The sequence below is a fragment of the Rhinolophus hipposideros genome (genome assembly GCF_964194185.1).
Source record: "Rhinolophus hipposideros genome assembly, chromosome: 24".
NCBI classification, from domain to species: domain Eukaryota; kingdom Metazoa; phylum Chordata; class Mammalia; order Chiroptera; family Rhinolophidae; genus Rhinolophus; species Rhinolophus hipposideros.
Window position 1 is genome coordinate 36,151,361 of NC_138070.1, and position 16,226 is coordinate 36,167,586.

The 16,226-nt window shown below is 42.2% G+C and overlaps 1 protein-coding gene across 1 annotated transcript; it reads left to right on the plus strand.

Moving 5' to 3' along the window:
* Positions 1-240: 240 nt before the first annotated feature.
* HSPA8 (heat shock protein family A (Hsp70) member 8) lies at positions 241-6,789 on the plus strand. The gene is made up of 9 exons (XM_081037391.1): positions 241-408; positions 1,170-1,379; positions 1,807-2,012; positions 2,464-2,616; positions 2,705-3,260; positions 3,463-3,665; positions 3,906-4,104; positions 4,322-4,554; positions 4,864-6,789. The coding sequence occupies exons 2-9, from the start codon at positions 1,175-1,177 to the stop codon at positions 5,047-5,049; spliced, it is 1,941 nt and encodes a 646-aa protein (XP_080893517.1). The 5' UTR covers positions 241-408; positions 1,170-1,174; the 3' UTR covers positions 5,050-6,789.
* Positions 6,790-16,226: the final 9,437 nt, after the last annotated feature.

Genomic DNA, 16,226 nt, shown 5'->3' on the forward strand with positions numbered 1-16,226 from the left:
GCGTCAGCGCAGGAGCGGACGCGCCCTTCCCCCGTCCGGGGTAACTGAGGACTCCCGCGCGCGGGCTCTCTCGGCCCCACCCGCCTTTTCCCCGGGGCAGTTCGCAGAGCGGGGGCGAGAATGAAAGTTCCAGAACGCTGCGGTGAGTGCGTCATCGCGAGGCGGGGTGGGAAGGGGCGGGAGGGGGCGTGGCCGGGGGGCAGAGCCGAGTTAGTCATTGGGACTCGTACAGGCGGCCGCGCGCCCATTGGCTGAGGTAGCCGTGATGGGCAGCCGGCAGGGCGGGCCCCTTCTGGAAGGTTCTGAGACAGGGTATAAGAGACAGGGTGCCGGGCGGAAATCGGTCTCATTGAACGAGGGGGTAGTTGTCGGGATCTGTCTTCTTCGCAAGACGCACCTACACTGAAGGTAAGGCCTCTGCCATTTTAGGACTTGGTAGTTTGTCCGCTGTGCGTGCGGTGTGAGCCCGGGCTGGCGGGTTTGCAGCGGCTGAGAGGCTGCCGCGGTGCTCCCTTGGGCGGTGTGCGGTGAGGCCTCTGCTCACCTGGCGAGCTCTGCTCCAGGCGGGAGCAGCGCCCCGGGCGCCGTGGGGCGGAAAAGCGGGGCGCCGTAGTGCAGGCCTGGAATGGCCGCCCCGGACTCAGGCCGCGGGGGGGGGGGGGGCCGGCGCCGCGTCCGGGCGCGGGACGCGGAGCCAGCACCTTGGAGCCGCCCATTTCCCGGCTGCTTGTGCTTTCTGGGTCCTTAAAAGGGGAAGTCATCGTTGGCGTACCCCCAAGGTGAGGGTGGGGGCTTCAGAGCACGTTCTCCAACGCAGGCCAAGCTGGCTCCTGGAGCACGGGGTTGTGGGGGAGGGACGTCGTCTCCCAGCCAGAGACCACGTGGTCGTCAGTGTCACAGACCCTCCAAGCAGGTGCTGCCTTCAGCCAGGGGCGGGCTCTGCGGTTGGCACGGCAACCTAGATTGCAGCCGCCGCAGCGTTTGCTCAGACCCCAGCGTGGCTGCCACCAGTGAGGGCGTTGCTTAAGAGGGTTATTTAGTTTACTTGCACCATACAGCGTAGCCACGCCTGATAGCCTGAACTAACATTTTCCAAAGGAAACTTATAAGATGTGCTTAATAGACTTTAAAAACTAGGTGCATTTCTTTTTCTCCCTCTTAATCCCCAGCAACCATGTCTAAGGGACCTGCAGTTGGCATTGATCTGGGCACCACGTACTCTTGTGTGGGTGTCTTCCAGCACGGAAAAGTGGAAATAATTGCCAATGATCAGGGAAACCGAACCACCCCAAGTTATGTCGCCTTTACTGATACCGAACGATTGATCGGTGATGCTGCAAAGAATCAAGTTGCAATGAACCCCACCAACACGGTTTTTGGTAAGCTACTAAATAAAATTAACGGCAAGCGTTAGACTAGGCTGGGAAGCATGTGATTTGAGAAACTGTTTCAAGTTTAAATATGAGCCAGGCAGGAAAGCCATGAGGATTGTAAAAGTCATTTAAAGACCTTGAACAGACTAGACTTGCGTGATAGTGTTTTTGATAGCTGTCTGGGCTAAAAAATTGAGGTAACTACTAACCACTGTCACCACAATAAACTTGAATTAAAAAGCTTTTTTGAGGGAACAGGTTATCTGCAAAACTTGGATGAACTTTGCTGGCCATACAGAAATTGAACTCATGTATTATGAACTTAGGTTGATAGGCATCTGGTTTTAGTATTTGATTAATGCAGAGCCTAGGGTTTTTGGAAAGATGTACAATGAAATTCAAGATTTGGACTTGCATTTGATGCCTTTTACAGATGCCAAACGCCTCATTGGACGTAGATTTGATGATGCTGTTGTTCAATCCGATATGAAGCATTGGCCCTTCATGGTGGTGAATGATGCTGGCAGACCTAAGGTCCAAGTAGAATACAAGGGAGAGACAAAAAGTTTCTACCCAGAAGAAGTGTCATCTATGGTTTTGACAAAGATGAAGGAAATTGCAGAAGCCTACCTTGGAAAGGTTAGTGTACTCTTAATGGGAGAGGACATAGGTGGTGATGGCAATACCATGTTTTCCGCAAAATAAGACCTAGCCGGACAATCATCTCTAATGCGTCTTGGAGCAAAAATTAATATAAGATCCTGTCTTATTTTACTATAAGACTGGGTCTTAAGACCGAGTCTTCTATTAATTATTGCTGTAAAAGATACATTAGAGCTGATGATACGGCTAGGTCTTATTTGGGGGGAAACACAGTAGTAGGTACCAGGTTCCCTGGTAAGTGGATAACTTGGGATTTTTGACGAAGAATATACAGAAGTTAGTTATCACAAACTGGCCTGTTTTTTCACCAGAATATTTCAGTAATTTGCTGCTGTGTTTTAGGTATACGCCCAATAGAGGATCGTGGGACTATGGGTGTTTTTATGAATTATAGTAGTTTGGCTTTAATCTTGTTTTCTGCTCCTAGACTGTTACCAATGCTGTTGTCACAGTACCTGCTTACTTCAATGACTCTCAGCGTCAGGCTACCAAAGATGCTGGAACTATTGCTGGTCTCAATGTGCTTAGAATTATCAACGAACCAACTGCTGCTGCTATTGCTTATGGCTTAGACAAAAAGGTATGTACAATTTATGATTGTCTTGAGTTGTTTTAATGTTGAGTTGAGCCATCAAGTTTAGATAACGAAATCTGTATTCTAATGGCAGGTTGGAGCTGAAAGAAATGTGCTGATCTTTGACTTGGGAGGTGGCACTTTTGATGTGTCAATTCTCACAATTGAAGATGGAATATTTGAGGTCAAATCTACAGCTGGAGACACCCACTTAGGTGGAGAAGACTTTGACAACCGGATGGTCAACCATTTCATTGCAGAGTTCAAGCGCAAGCATAAGAAGGACATCAGTGAGAACAAGAGGGCTGTCCGTCGCCTCCGTACAGCTTGTGAACGTGCTAAGCGTACGCTTTCTTCCAGCACCCAAGCCAGTATTGAGATTGATTCACTCTATGAAGGAATTGACTTCTATACCTCTATCACTCGTGCCCGATTTGAAGAATTGAATGCTGACCTTTTCCGTGGCACCCTGGACCCTGTAGAGAAAGCCCTTCGGGATGCCAAGCTTGACAAGTCTCAGATCCATGATATTGTCCTGGTGGGTGGTTCTACCCGTATCCCAAAGATTCAGAAACTCCTACAGGACTTCTTCAATGGAAAGGAGTTGAATAAGAGCATCAACCCTGATGAGGCTGTTGCTTATGGTGCAGGTAATAATCCTATTATCCTAATTAAGCAGTCTCAACCTATCAGGTTCGCTGTGATGAGTGATTCTTAAGCATTCGTAGTTTCCACCAAAAGCTTAGCTAATGATGGCACAACTTCCTTGGATGTCTGAGCGATTGAGACCTGTTGTTAAAAGTGATTTGTTGTACAGTTACTTTTTAAACATTACTTTACTTTTTAATCTAGCTGTCCAGGCAGCCATCCTATCTGGAGACAAATCTGAAAATGTTCAAGATTTGCTGCTGTTGGATGTCACTCCTCTTTCCCTTGGCATTGAAACTGCTGGTGGAGTAATGACTGTCCTCATCAAGCGCAATACTACCATTCCTACCAAGCAGACACAGACCTTCACTACCTATTCTGACAACCAGCCTGGTGTGCTCATTCAGGTATGTTTTCTATACTATCTTGGCCTGATTTAACTAAGGTCCTATAAAATTGGGGAAGACTTGGTCCCGCTGTGATGATGGATTCCAAAACCATTCGTAGTTTCCACCAGAAGTCCTGTGTTGGCCAGTTCCTTCCTTGGATGTCTGAGCGATCAGTTTTCCCTAATTGAGCTTGCATGAATTTTACAACTAGCACGGAAACCTTTAATATTCTGTAGTTAATTTTTGTTTTCTATCAAGGTTTATGAAGGTGAGCGGGCCATGACCAAGGATAACAATTTGCTTGGCAAGTTTGAGCTCACAGGCATACCTCCTGCACCACGTGGAGTTCCTCAGATTGAAGTCACTTTTGATATTGATGCCAATGGCATCCTCAATGTGTCTGCTGTGGATAAGAGTACAGGAAAAGAGAACAAGATCACCATCACTAATGACAAGGGTAAGTTTGGGCACCATTTTGAGTGGAGCTGCCATATGGTCTTAGACATGCTGTGGGTCCTACTGTGGTTGTATGTTCTAAATGGTTTCTGCTGTCCCTCCCCAAGGGCATTTAGCCAAGAGATTACTCTTACTGGTAATGGAGCTGGGGTTATAGGTTGCAGGCATTGCAGGAAACTGATCATAGTTTTCAGGGCATGCCTAAAATATTCCAACAGGTCGCCTGAGCAAAGAAGACATTGAGCGCATGGTCCAGGAAGCTGAGAAGTACAAAGCTGAAGATGAGAAGCAGAGGGACAAGGTATCTTCCAAGAATTCACTTGAATCCTATGCATTTAACATGAAAGCAACTGTTGAAGATGAAAAACTCCAAGGCAAGATCAATGATGAGGACAAACAGAAGATTCTTGACAAGTGCAATGAAATCATCAACTGGCTTGATAAGAATCAGGTTTGTAAATTTTCTACAAATGAAAGGTGGTGGGATGTGGATGTAGGGCCTCAGCAAAAGCTTAGATGGATTTACGGATTGATTCATAGGGTCACAGTGATGAACGGTCCAAACATTCGCGGTTTCCACCAGAATTCTAGATATGTTGGCAATTAGCTTCCTTCCTTGGATGTCTGAGTGACCCAAGATTTCATGTGTAGACTTTGCTAATGTGACAGTAGGCTTCTGTGTGTTTTTATCAGATGGCATCTGGCTTAAAGTTTTCTTTACTTGAACTTTTGGTGATAAAATACTTTGTTCTTTTCGTAGACTGCAGAGAAGGAAGAATTTGAACATCAGCAGAAAGAACTGGAAAAAGTCTGCAATCCCATCATTACCAAGCTGTACCAGAGTGCAGGAGGCATGCCAGGGGGCATGCCTGGAGGCTTCCCTGGGGGTGGAGCCCCTCCTTCTGGTGGTGCCTCTTCTGGACCCACCATTGAAGAGGTTGATTAAGCCAACCTTGAGCGTAAATTTAGCATCGTTCCACACAAAATATGGAAGGACCCAAATTTGTAGCAAATTCACAGCAGTTTTAAAGTTGAGCTGTTATATAGTAAGAAAAACTGGGCATTCTTAATACTTGAATATGGAATATGTGCACAGGGAAAGGAAATAACAATGTACTTTATATGCACTGTATTGTAAAGTGGAAAATGCGATGTCTTAAATAAAACTATTTAAAATTGGCACCATACAATTGACTCTTTTGTAAGAGCAGCACCATATAGTTTCTGGGTTTGGATTTCCTTCCCAACTAAGTAGGTCATTACAGGTTGCTTAACTTAAGCAAATTGCCTAAGCAAGGTTTTGACAAAAGGGAAATAACTTGTAGTTGGAGCCTTATTAGTTAGGTTCATAATTACATAAGAGTATTTATTAGCTCTAAAACTTGTTTGAACTGCACATAACAGTAATTAGTGGTTTTCAGTGTTGGGTAAACTCTTCATGGGTGAGAAGTTAGAAAAATTGGAAAAGGGAATCCCAGACGTTTGCATATGCTCTCTGGCTCACTGAACAAATTCTGAAGTATTGAGGACAGCCAGTATGAAAAAGGGGAATAGCCATTTGGAACAATAGGAGTACAGTGTAATTCTGAACTTATGGAGTGCAAAGGGTACTCCCTTCTGAAGCCCTGAGTTCATGGCAGGTTTTCACTGTTCTCAGCTTGAGTCATAAGGGCTGGGTGGTAGCTTGCTACCTGTAAGGTTGACATGGTGAGGGTGTTCACCTTTGAACCAAACTGAAAGGCTTTATCTGATTTAATCAAGCTAAAGAGGCAGAAGCTGATAATGAAGTTTTCAGTTTGCTTAGGAGTGAAGGCCTGTGTTAGCCTTAACTGGTTTCCATTGGGTTATAAATGTTAGTCTTCAGAGTCAAGTCTTAGCAAACGGTGTGGGGTTACAAACCAAAGATATTTATCTGGGATTCTAAATCTTGAGTCACTTTGCTCTAATGGGCCTCCATTTCAAGCCTGAAGCAAGGAGATTGCTCTGTTCCTGGCGTGGTAGTGCAAACCTGCCATGTGGTCAATTTAGAATGTCAGTGGATCCCTGGCATGGTGAGGTGTCTTAGACTCAATGGCAGAGTAGCCCAGCCTTCAACTCTGAGCCCTCTTTTCCACTATCCCCATGGTTCTTGGGTAACCCAATTAGTTCCATAGGCTAAAATTGGATTTCATAACCCAACTGACCAATTGTCATTATCCTAGTTCAGATTAGTGGGCAGAGCCAAGAAGCTGCAGTTAATAAAACAGTTGCAGTTAATTTTTCTGTAAAAGGTTAACACTTCGTTACATTGACTAAACTTAGTGCTTTATGTGTATGTCAACATTGTAGTGTATGGAGTCCAGGATTTATTTACATGGTACATATTTGTTTTTTCCCATATTTTCTATTAGCATAACAAATGAAATCTGAAAGCAGTGATACTTGGGGAAGGCCAAGGTTGGAGTATAATTTGCACGGGGTTTTTGTCACCTTTGTGAACTGGAACAAACTTTTTGGTTTGAGTTTTTGAGGCCACTCGCTCAAAAGAAATACACTTTTTTCTGTCCCTGGAATGATGGGATCTTGGTAAGAAAATTGTGGGGATCAAGAGTGATGAGTGAAACAACACAAAGCCTAGTGCAAAGGTTACCAGTGGTAGCTGTTATTGCTGTGCCTATAAATTTCATCAATAAAACATTGGAGAGAGAAAAACAGCCATGTTTTTCCTTTATACTGGTAGGGGAAACAAAATGTTGCTGGACCTATAATAGAAAATAATTGTGGCTTGGGAGGAGGGTGGCACTTAGTATATTTTCTCAAAGTCTGACCAGAATGTGTTTACAGATGAGGACATTGAGGTTCAGAGAGGTTGAGTAACCTCAATTACACCGGGGTAGGGGATCCAGGCATTCAAATTCTGGTAAACTTAACTCCAAAACCTGTATTTTCACCTCTACGTAGTAGTGTAGTGGATTATGAAGCACCAGCTCTTTTCAATACAGACCTTTATTCCAAAACCTGTGGGGGTATTTTTGTTTTGTTCTGTTTTTAAATTTTAAACTTTAAATGTGTTTTTCTAGGACCCATGAGCTCCTGGAAAGTCAAGTAGTTTCAATCTAGTTGTGGAGGGTGCAGCTCACTCACATTGGCCCATGTGGGGATCGAACCGGCAACCCTGGTTTTACGGAGCATCGTTCTAACCAACTGAGCCAATTGGCCGCTCTAAAACTTGTGTTTTTGTGTCTGGGACTCATCCTTATTGGGAAAAATTAAGGGAGTTTTGTAATGTTGCCCCTCAATACAATGCACTTAATGTACTTAATTTGGTCCCAATATTCATCTGATCATTTCCAGAGTTCACAGTCACACTGTTTCCGCCCCCCCCTCAGTACTTTGGGTATTCACATATGCAAATTTACCTTTTGCAAGCAGAAGTCTAAGCAATGTGGAGATTTGAGGACCCCAGTGATGCAAATCAACTTTTGTCTTTTTGCTTTTTGTTTTTAATCAGGCTTGTGCTGTGGGCTAAGCCCTGATTGGGGAAGTAGATACGAAGCTAGTAAACATGTTCCAGCCTTATAATGTCTACAGGATAGCAGGAGAGGCCGGCATACATAAGATGAATTGAGGGCAATTACAAAGTGACATCTGAATGTACACAATAGCATAATTATCATCGGAAAACCCTGGAAAGAAGTAAGTTTATTGGGGAAAGCTTAGAGGAAGATGCAGAGAAGGTGGCCATAGTAACGCTTTCATTCAGTTTACTGTTAACACATGGCTTCCACTTCTCTTCGTATTTGATTCTCCTAACGTCCTTACAAGGAAAGAATGCCTGGATGGTCTAACGTGCATGCATAAATCTATGTAGGGCGGCAAAAACAATTTTATTTTTGCGTAATTTATTGTAAACAGGTTGTGGTTGTAAGAGGGAATGTCTTAGCTAGATGGCTGATGCTGAAATTTGCGTAGGGCCCCACTGGTTTGAGAGGAGGGAGCAAACAATTCAGTCCTTCAATCTTCACGTCCAGCTTTTTACAGGCTGGTTTCAGCTGAATTTACTTAGCAATAACATGGCTGTGTTTTAAAATGTATTTTTAGTACTGTAACTCTTTTACTCAACAATAATTGTTACACTTTTAAACCACTAAGGGAATAACTTTGTTTTTAAAGACATAGCAATACAATTACTCCCAACAATATTACTGTAATATTTATGTACTTAAAATGTGATATAAAGAAGTAAAATAATGTCTTCAAGCAGTCCTTTCCTCAAACAGTATTTATTGAGCAACCTTTAATGTGCCAGGACCTGTGCTTTCATAGAAAAAAATACCGTTTTGGATTTTTTAAAGGTAGAATGGAGAGATTGGTGGAGCATAAATAGGAAAGGTTGGGAAATACTCATTTCTTTGGTGCGTATGTGGATGTAAGGACATCTTTGTCCACTAGATGGCAGTAGCTATTTATAAAACAACCTCCAGGGCAGCTGGAGAAAGTTGTCACTGGTTTCACTAAGGTTTGTCTTTTTTTGCCTCACAAGTTGCCTAACTAGAAAGATAGCTAATACTGAGGAAGAAATCAGCCCCAAATACTCACAATCACGTTCCAGGCAAAGCATTCCCAGCTGAGTAAGTTGAACAAGTGCCCGGCTTGGGGGGCTGAGGTGAGGTATGGCTTTTAAACCCATACCCATTGGAGGTGGGGGTGGGGTGGGGGTTGAATACAGAACTTTGAAATATGGAGGGGAAAAAGAAAAAGCTCAGTGGGAAGAGAAAATAGCCTTTCTTGATCCACTTTTGTTAGTTTAAGCCCCTGTGTTATTTCCCTCATCACCCCTGAACTTCCACTCCTGAGAGTCTTATCACACTTGTGTGAAATGTTTGCATTCGCCACCAAACTCAAACCTAAGAATACAAGAATATTCACACGCTCCTATATTCCCAGTGCTTGGCACATTATAAGCATATATCATTAGTCAAGCAAATGAATGAATAAAAAATGCATTTATTCGTTTGTTGCGTGGGGAGCAAGCACTCAAGAGGTTGTGGGAGAATGTGTTCCCTTTGGGCTTTATAATGGTTTGGTTATGGTCATGGCTCTTGGAGTGATGAGAGGGTGGCTGGCTGGCTGGCTGAACTCGGATTCTCTACAGGTCTTTGCTAGGTCTTATGTATCGTGGTGTGTGGTGTGTAAATTATACCTCTCAATAAGTCAGTTTTATGATTTTTTTTTAAGTTAAGAGAAGAAAAGAGGCTGCAAAGTTGGCTTCCCAAAGGAGGAGGGGGGGAGAGAAAGAGAAAGAGAAGAGAGAATATGAAATGAGAGTTTATGTGTCCTGCTGTGGAAGGTGCATGAGGAGGAACAATAGAAATATGAGATGAGATATAAGATTCTTACTCTCAAGGAATGGAGTAATCATGGCTGAGTTGTTTTCTTTTTCCCAGCTTTACTGACATATAATTGACCTGTGACATTGTATAAGTTTAGTTTTGATTTGATACACTTAAATATTGTGAAATGATTACCCCAGTAGGGTTAGTTAACACCTCCAGCACCTCACAAAATTACCATTTCCTTTTTGTGGTGAGAACGTTTCAGATTTAGTGTCTTAGCAACTTTCAAGACTATAATACAGTATTGTTAATGACTATCACCATGCTGTACATTAGATCCGCAGAAGTTGTATCCTTTGACCACCATCTCTCCATTTTCCCAACCCCTTGTGATGTTATTTTCTAATGTCTACACTGCCATTTGAGACACTGGGGACTCTCAAACCAAATAGATACAGGGGTTGAAAAAGTTAGATTGTACTGAAAAAAAAGCAGGCTTCAGGCAAGTAACCACTTGAAAAGACATTGGAAATATTCACCAGAAATCTTTTCACTCATTTGTTGATTTAGTGTTTCTTATATTTTTGTCTAACAGAGACCTGCTCTGCTGTTTACTAGGTATGCGACCTTAAGCAAATTATTCTTTCTGATGCTAAGTTTCTTTACCTATGAAAATGGTTTTGTTTGTTACGAAGATTAAATGAGCCAGTATATGTGGACCATTTAGCTCTGTGCCTGACTCATAGAATAAGTGCTGAGAACCATTATTAACTATTAATTTAATAATAATAATAATAGTTATCCACATTTCCTAAGGCTGCCATAGCAAAATACCAAAAACTGTGTGGCTTAAAATGACAGAAATATGTTGTCTCACAGTTCTGGAGGTTAGCAGTCTGAAAGCAAGTTATGGCAGGGCCATGCTGTCTCTGAATGCGCAAGGGAAGGAGTTATTTCATGCCTCTCTCTTAGCTTTGGGTCATTTCAGGGGTTTCTTGGTTTTTAGGTGCATCACTCTAGACTCATGGCTATCTTCTCCCTGTGTGTTTTCGCATTGTTTTTCCTCTGTGCTCGTCAGTTTCTGTGTCCAAATTTCCCCTTTGTTATAAGGACACCAGTCATATAGGATTAGGGCCCACCCTGATGACCTCATTTTAGCTTGATTACTTTTGTAAAGACACTATGTCCAAATATGGTCACATTCTGAGGTAGTGAGGATTAGGACTTCACTATAATGGGTTTTTTTGTTGTTGTTGGGGTTTTTATGGGGGACACAATTCAACCCATAACAATCACATTCCCTGTTATCACAAAAAGGAAATCCCCTCCCCAGCTTTTGCACACACACACAGTAAGCCCCAGACAAAATCCAAATACCTGTTCTTTCATGGGACCAACAAAAAGTGCTTTTAATTACAGTCTCCTGTGAAGCAGGTCCCACCACAGGTCACTGGCTGTGGGCAGTGTTCCCCTCTATCCTTTTACCAGCCCATCATCCGTCCAGATTCCCAAACAATGCCTAATTCTATTATTCCCAGTGATTTCCCCGTGGGTAGCAGTTTATTTCTGTCATCAAGTCTCTGATGAAATCTTTAGCTGTGAAATGTTTAGTCCAATCCCAGCAAATCGTGTATAGTGTTAACATGTCACAAGCTGCCCGCGGCCTGCATTATGTGGTAATTTGGAAGCGAGAGAAGTGATGGTATAAGGCCAGGCTTCCTTTGTGAGCTCGCATTAATGCTAGAGCTGGTGATGTCAATTGACAGCCCATTGATTTGGGCTAATAGTGCATGGAGGGGGCAGAATTGGGGCGAGGTAGGGGATAAAGGATGAAGGCCAGTCACCAGGATCTGGCAGCTTTTAATCTATCACTGCCCTCTTTTAATGCAACTTCCGTGTCAACTGCATTTACTTCCACCAGCTCTGCCTGCTGCGCTGCACAGTAAAGCCAGTGGGATGCCACCCCCAGAGTGGCCCAGAGCTCCCCAGTATTGATTCTTTGATGCTCTGGGGTGTGAATTATAATTATTTCATTAAGCCCTTTAATGGGTATCAACTATGAACCATCCCCAGCCCAGGCAGGGCTGGCCAGGGCAAGGTCCACGGCATTAATCTGTGTTCATGTTGTTGCCACCAATTGTCCCACCCTCGACCCTTTTTTTCCCCTTCCTATTATCGCATCTATAGTTTTAGTGGGAAGCAGGTCGATCTACTCTCAGAGAGGAGCTGGGAAGGGGAGTTGGCTGATTTGGGGAGGCTGGAGGGGAGGCCACGGTTGAGTAGATGGCACTGTTGGCTATTCACACTAAGGGACTAGCTAATCACTCAGTCGGATCTGTCCAGCCCAGTTCTGGTTTGCCTGTGCGGAGAGATGATGCACAAGACCTTGGAACAAAGCGAGACGTCTTGCAGCCACTTCCTTGTGCGGCTTGGAATCCTGTCGTAGCTCAGAAATATCCCATACCCTCAAGTCATCCATCAATCTTACTAGAGCGCTGTGGATCTGAAGGAGTACAAAACCCTGCCTTGTGCCTTCATGGAGCCCCAACTCCACTACGGGGTAGGAGGATCATTAAGTGAACAGGGAGCAACAAGACACCAATGGGTGTGGAGAAGGGGCAAAGCACTGGCATTTAAGTTAACCCCATGGAAGGGGCCTTGAGCCAGCTTGGGGCTTAAGGAGAGCTTCCAGGAGGGGCAAATGCCCAAAATGAACCTGAAGAATGAGTAGGAGATAGTCCCAGGAAAGAGGACGGGCATAGTAGTCAGTGGAAACAGGATGTTTTGAAGGCCTGGAAGTGAAAGAGAGAAAGCACATGAAACTTTGGGGACCTCATTTAGTTGAGGAAGGCCAACACTTTATATGAGGTGGGGAAAAGCAGTTCCCCAACCCGTTTCTTATCTTCTGCCCACCTGCCGTTGTGATAAATCTCATTAGCAGACTTAGGAAAGCTCGGAGTTCCAGCGGGCATTTCCCATCATTTTATTAGATGCTTTCTTCTTTATACCATACTTTCTTTTAGGCCAAGAGTGATTTTTTACTTCAGGTTCTTCACTTGTTTAGGTTGTGTGGTGGTTTTAAAACACATTCACAATTTTTATTTTTTTTTGACACTGCTGTCGTCAAGGTCTGGAGTCTAATTCCTCTCCCTTTGAATATGGACCATCTTCAGACACTGATTTCCAATGGATAGAATGTGGACAGAGTGACACTGCATAACTTGCATGTCTAGATTGTTAAATCCATGCTGCTTCCATCTGGTTCTCTGGACATTCACTGTAGGAACCTTCAGCTGCCCTAGGAAGTCAGATTCCTCTGAGGAACATGTATGGAAAGACCACATAGAAAGAGAAATATGCTTGAGGAATCACAGCTATTGACTGGTCTTCCTGGGCACCAGACATGTGAGTGAAGAAGCCTTGGAGAAGACTCCAGCCCCGGCCATCACCTGACTGCATCTTCATGCAGGGGAAGACCCTGAGTGAGAATTGGCCAGCTGAGCCCAGTCAACCCCCAGGTTCATGAGCAAAATAAATGATTGTTATTGTTTTAATTTACTTTCAGGGTGATTTGTTACACAATAATAAATAACTGGAACAGTTAGATTTGCTTAGACTTATGTTTGATTAAGTTTGACTACTATAACTTTAAAGTAAGTCTTCAAACCAGGTAGTATGAGTCCCCCAACTTTGTTTTTCTTTCTTTTTTAATATTTATTGGGGAATATTGGGGAAAGTTTGTTTTTCCAGGACCCATTCGCTCCATGTCAAGTCGTTGTTTTCAATACAGTTGTGGAGGGTGCAGCTTACTGGCCCACGTGGGAATCGAACCGGCGACCTTGGAGTTATGAGCACTATACTCTAACCACTGAGCTAACCGGCCTCCCCTTGTTTTTCTTTTTAGTTTGTTTTGACTCTTCTAGATCTTTTGCTTTTCCATGTAAATTTTACAACTCAACTCAATTTCTAAAAAAAAAAAAAAAAAGCCTGCTTGAATTATAATTGGGATTTTAATGAGTGTATACATTAAATTGGGTAAACTTGACATCTTTAATAATATTGAGTACCAATCCATGGTATATATCTCTCCATTTATAAGGTCTTTTAAAATTTCTGTCAGCAATGTTTTGTAGTTTAAAATGAAGAAATCTTGTGTCTTTTGTTAAATTGGTTTCCAATTACATTTTATGATATTATAAATAGAACTATTTTTAAAAACTATTTCATTTTTTAAAATTAAATTTATTGGGGTGACATTGGTTAATAAAAGTATATAGGTTTCAAGTATACAATTCTATAATACATCATCTACATATTGCATTGTGTATTCAACACCCAAAGTCAAATCTCCTTCTGTCACCATGTATTTGATCCCCTCTACCCTCTTTTACCTTCCTCCTCCCCACTTACCCTCTGGAAACCACTAAACTGTGTCCGTGTCTATGAGTTTTTGCTTGTTCATTTGTTGCTTTCAGTTTTATATTGTACATATGAATGAAATCATATGGTTCTTGATTTTTTTTCTGTCTGACTTATTTCACTTAGTATGATAATCTCAAGATTCATCCATATTGTCGCAAATGGCACTATTTCATCTTTTCTTATGGCCAAGTAATACAAGGTAAGACAATTAAGTTCTCAAACTCATCCTAGAAGAAGTGCTACATACTTCATTGCTGAATATCACTACGGTCACCTTCGAAGTACTCCCTTTGGGAAGCTGCCAATGCCTAGTCCACCCTTCAAAGCAATTTTGGAACTCTTTTTCTGGAATGGCCATCAGAGCTGTCATCATATTACCCTTGATTCCTGAAATGTCATCAAGATGTCTTCCTTTCAATATTTCCTTTATCTTTGGGTGAAGAAAGAAGTCATTGAGGGTCAGACCAGGTGAGCAGGAAAGGTGAGTAGGGAAGGTGTTCCAATACAGTTATTTGTTTACTGGCTAAAAACTCCCTCACAGATAGTGCTGTGTGAGCTGGTGCATTGCTGTGATGTAGGAGGCATGAATCGTTGGCAAAAAGCTCAGGTCATCTTTTTCACACAGCCTTTTTAGCACTTCCAAATAGTAAACTTGGTTAACTGTTTGTCCAATTGGTACAAATTCATAAAGAATAATCCCCCTGATATAAAAAAAAGAGTTAGCAACATTGTTGCAACAAGTTTGCCAACTTAATTGTCAGACCTCTATTCCATATGTACCATATTTTCTTTATCCAGTTATCTATTTAAAGACAGCTCAGTTGTTTTTATGTCTTGGCCACCATATAATGCTGCAGTGAACATAGTGGTATCTTTACGGATAAATGTTTTCAGATTTTTGGGGTAGATACCCAGAAGAGGGATTGCTGGGTCATATGGTAATTCTATTCTTAATTTTTTAAGAAACCTCTATAATGTTTTCCATAGTGGCTGTACCAATTTCCATTCCCACCAGCAGTGTATGAGAGTTTCTTTCCAACACTTGTTATTACTTGTCTTGTTGATCATAGCCATTCTAACAGGGGTGAAATGGTATCTCATTGTGATCTTGATTTGCATTTCCCTAATAGCTAGTGAAGTTTAGCATCTGTTTTTACATTTTATTTTCCAATTAATTACTTCTACTGTATAGGAATACAATTGAACTTAAATGTTGACCATGCATTGTATGATTTTGGCAGATCATTTATTAATTTTAGTAATGGTCTTGTGTAGTTCCTTAAGATTTTTTCCATAAGCAGTAATGTTATCTGTGAGTAAAGATTGTTTATTTCTTCCTTTCCAGGCTGTACACCTTTTACTTATTTTTCTTTCCTTATTGATTTGGCTAGGACCTCTAGTAAAATGTTGGATAGAATGGTGAGAGGGAATATCTTTGCCTTTTTTCTGCTCTTAGGAGGACAGCATTTAATATTTCACCATTAAATATGATATTAATTTTGGGTTTTTCATAAATTCTCATAGATCAGGTTTTGGTGTCTTACTTACATTAAGGAAAAATTTGTTGAGCATGGCAAACTATCCATAATCAAACTGCCAGCAGATATCAGGATGGAAGAGAACTAGTGCAAATAAACACAGGAGCATGGCCTCATTATTAATTTTAAATGAAGTGCATGAAACTGAGGTGGTAAGAAGTGTTACAAGATGTGGCTATCTAAGAGAGCCTGAGAAGAATGGAGATAGGTAGAGCAAAGGGAGAATAAAATCCTCAGGATGGGATTTGTGGACTTAGAATGGCTTCCTTCTTCCTCTCCGCCTGGTAATCTACTCACTTTTCAAAAGCCAGCTGAAATCTTTTCTCTCCAGAACTCAACTAGGCAAAGTAGGTGACACCTCCACGCAGTGCTCTCTATACATTGTGCACCTTTAGTATAGCACTTCTCAACCATTTTGGAGATATTTGTGTGCCTAGCTGCCTCCCTCACTTGACAGTAAGATCCTCTGAGGTTAGGACTGTGTCTTCTTTCTTTTCATATATCACCCTCCCCTAGGTCCTACCTCTCTAGGACTCATGGAACAGAGTCATAGTTCTTGGGTTTTGGTACCAAATTCCTCCAGCTGTGCAAACTTCAACAAGTTTTACCTCTGAAAATGCTTTTCTTGAAAATATAATTCCCTTCTAAGAACTCGTACCAAGGTTGTTACTTCTTAGAGACTCAGTTTTCTCACCTATAAAATAATAATAGTAGCAATAATAATAATACCTATCTTAGAGGTAGTTGCTACCTGCTGTTTTTGGGGGCTGAGGGGTAGGCACCCAGAGCATATTTGTTGAATAAAGCATCATAGTTTTGTATTGGAACAGACCTGTGATCTAGAGATA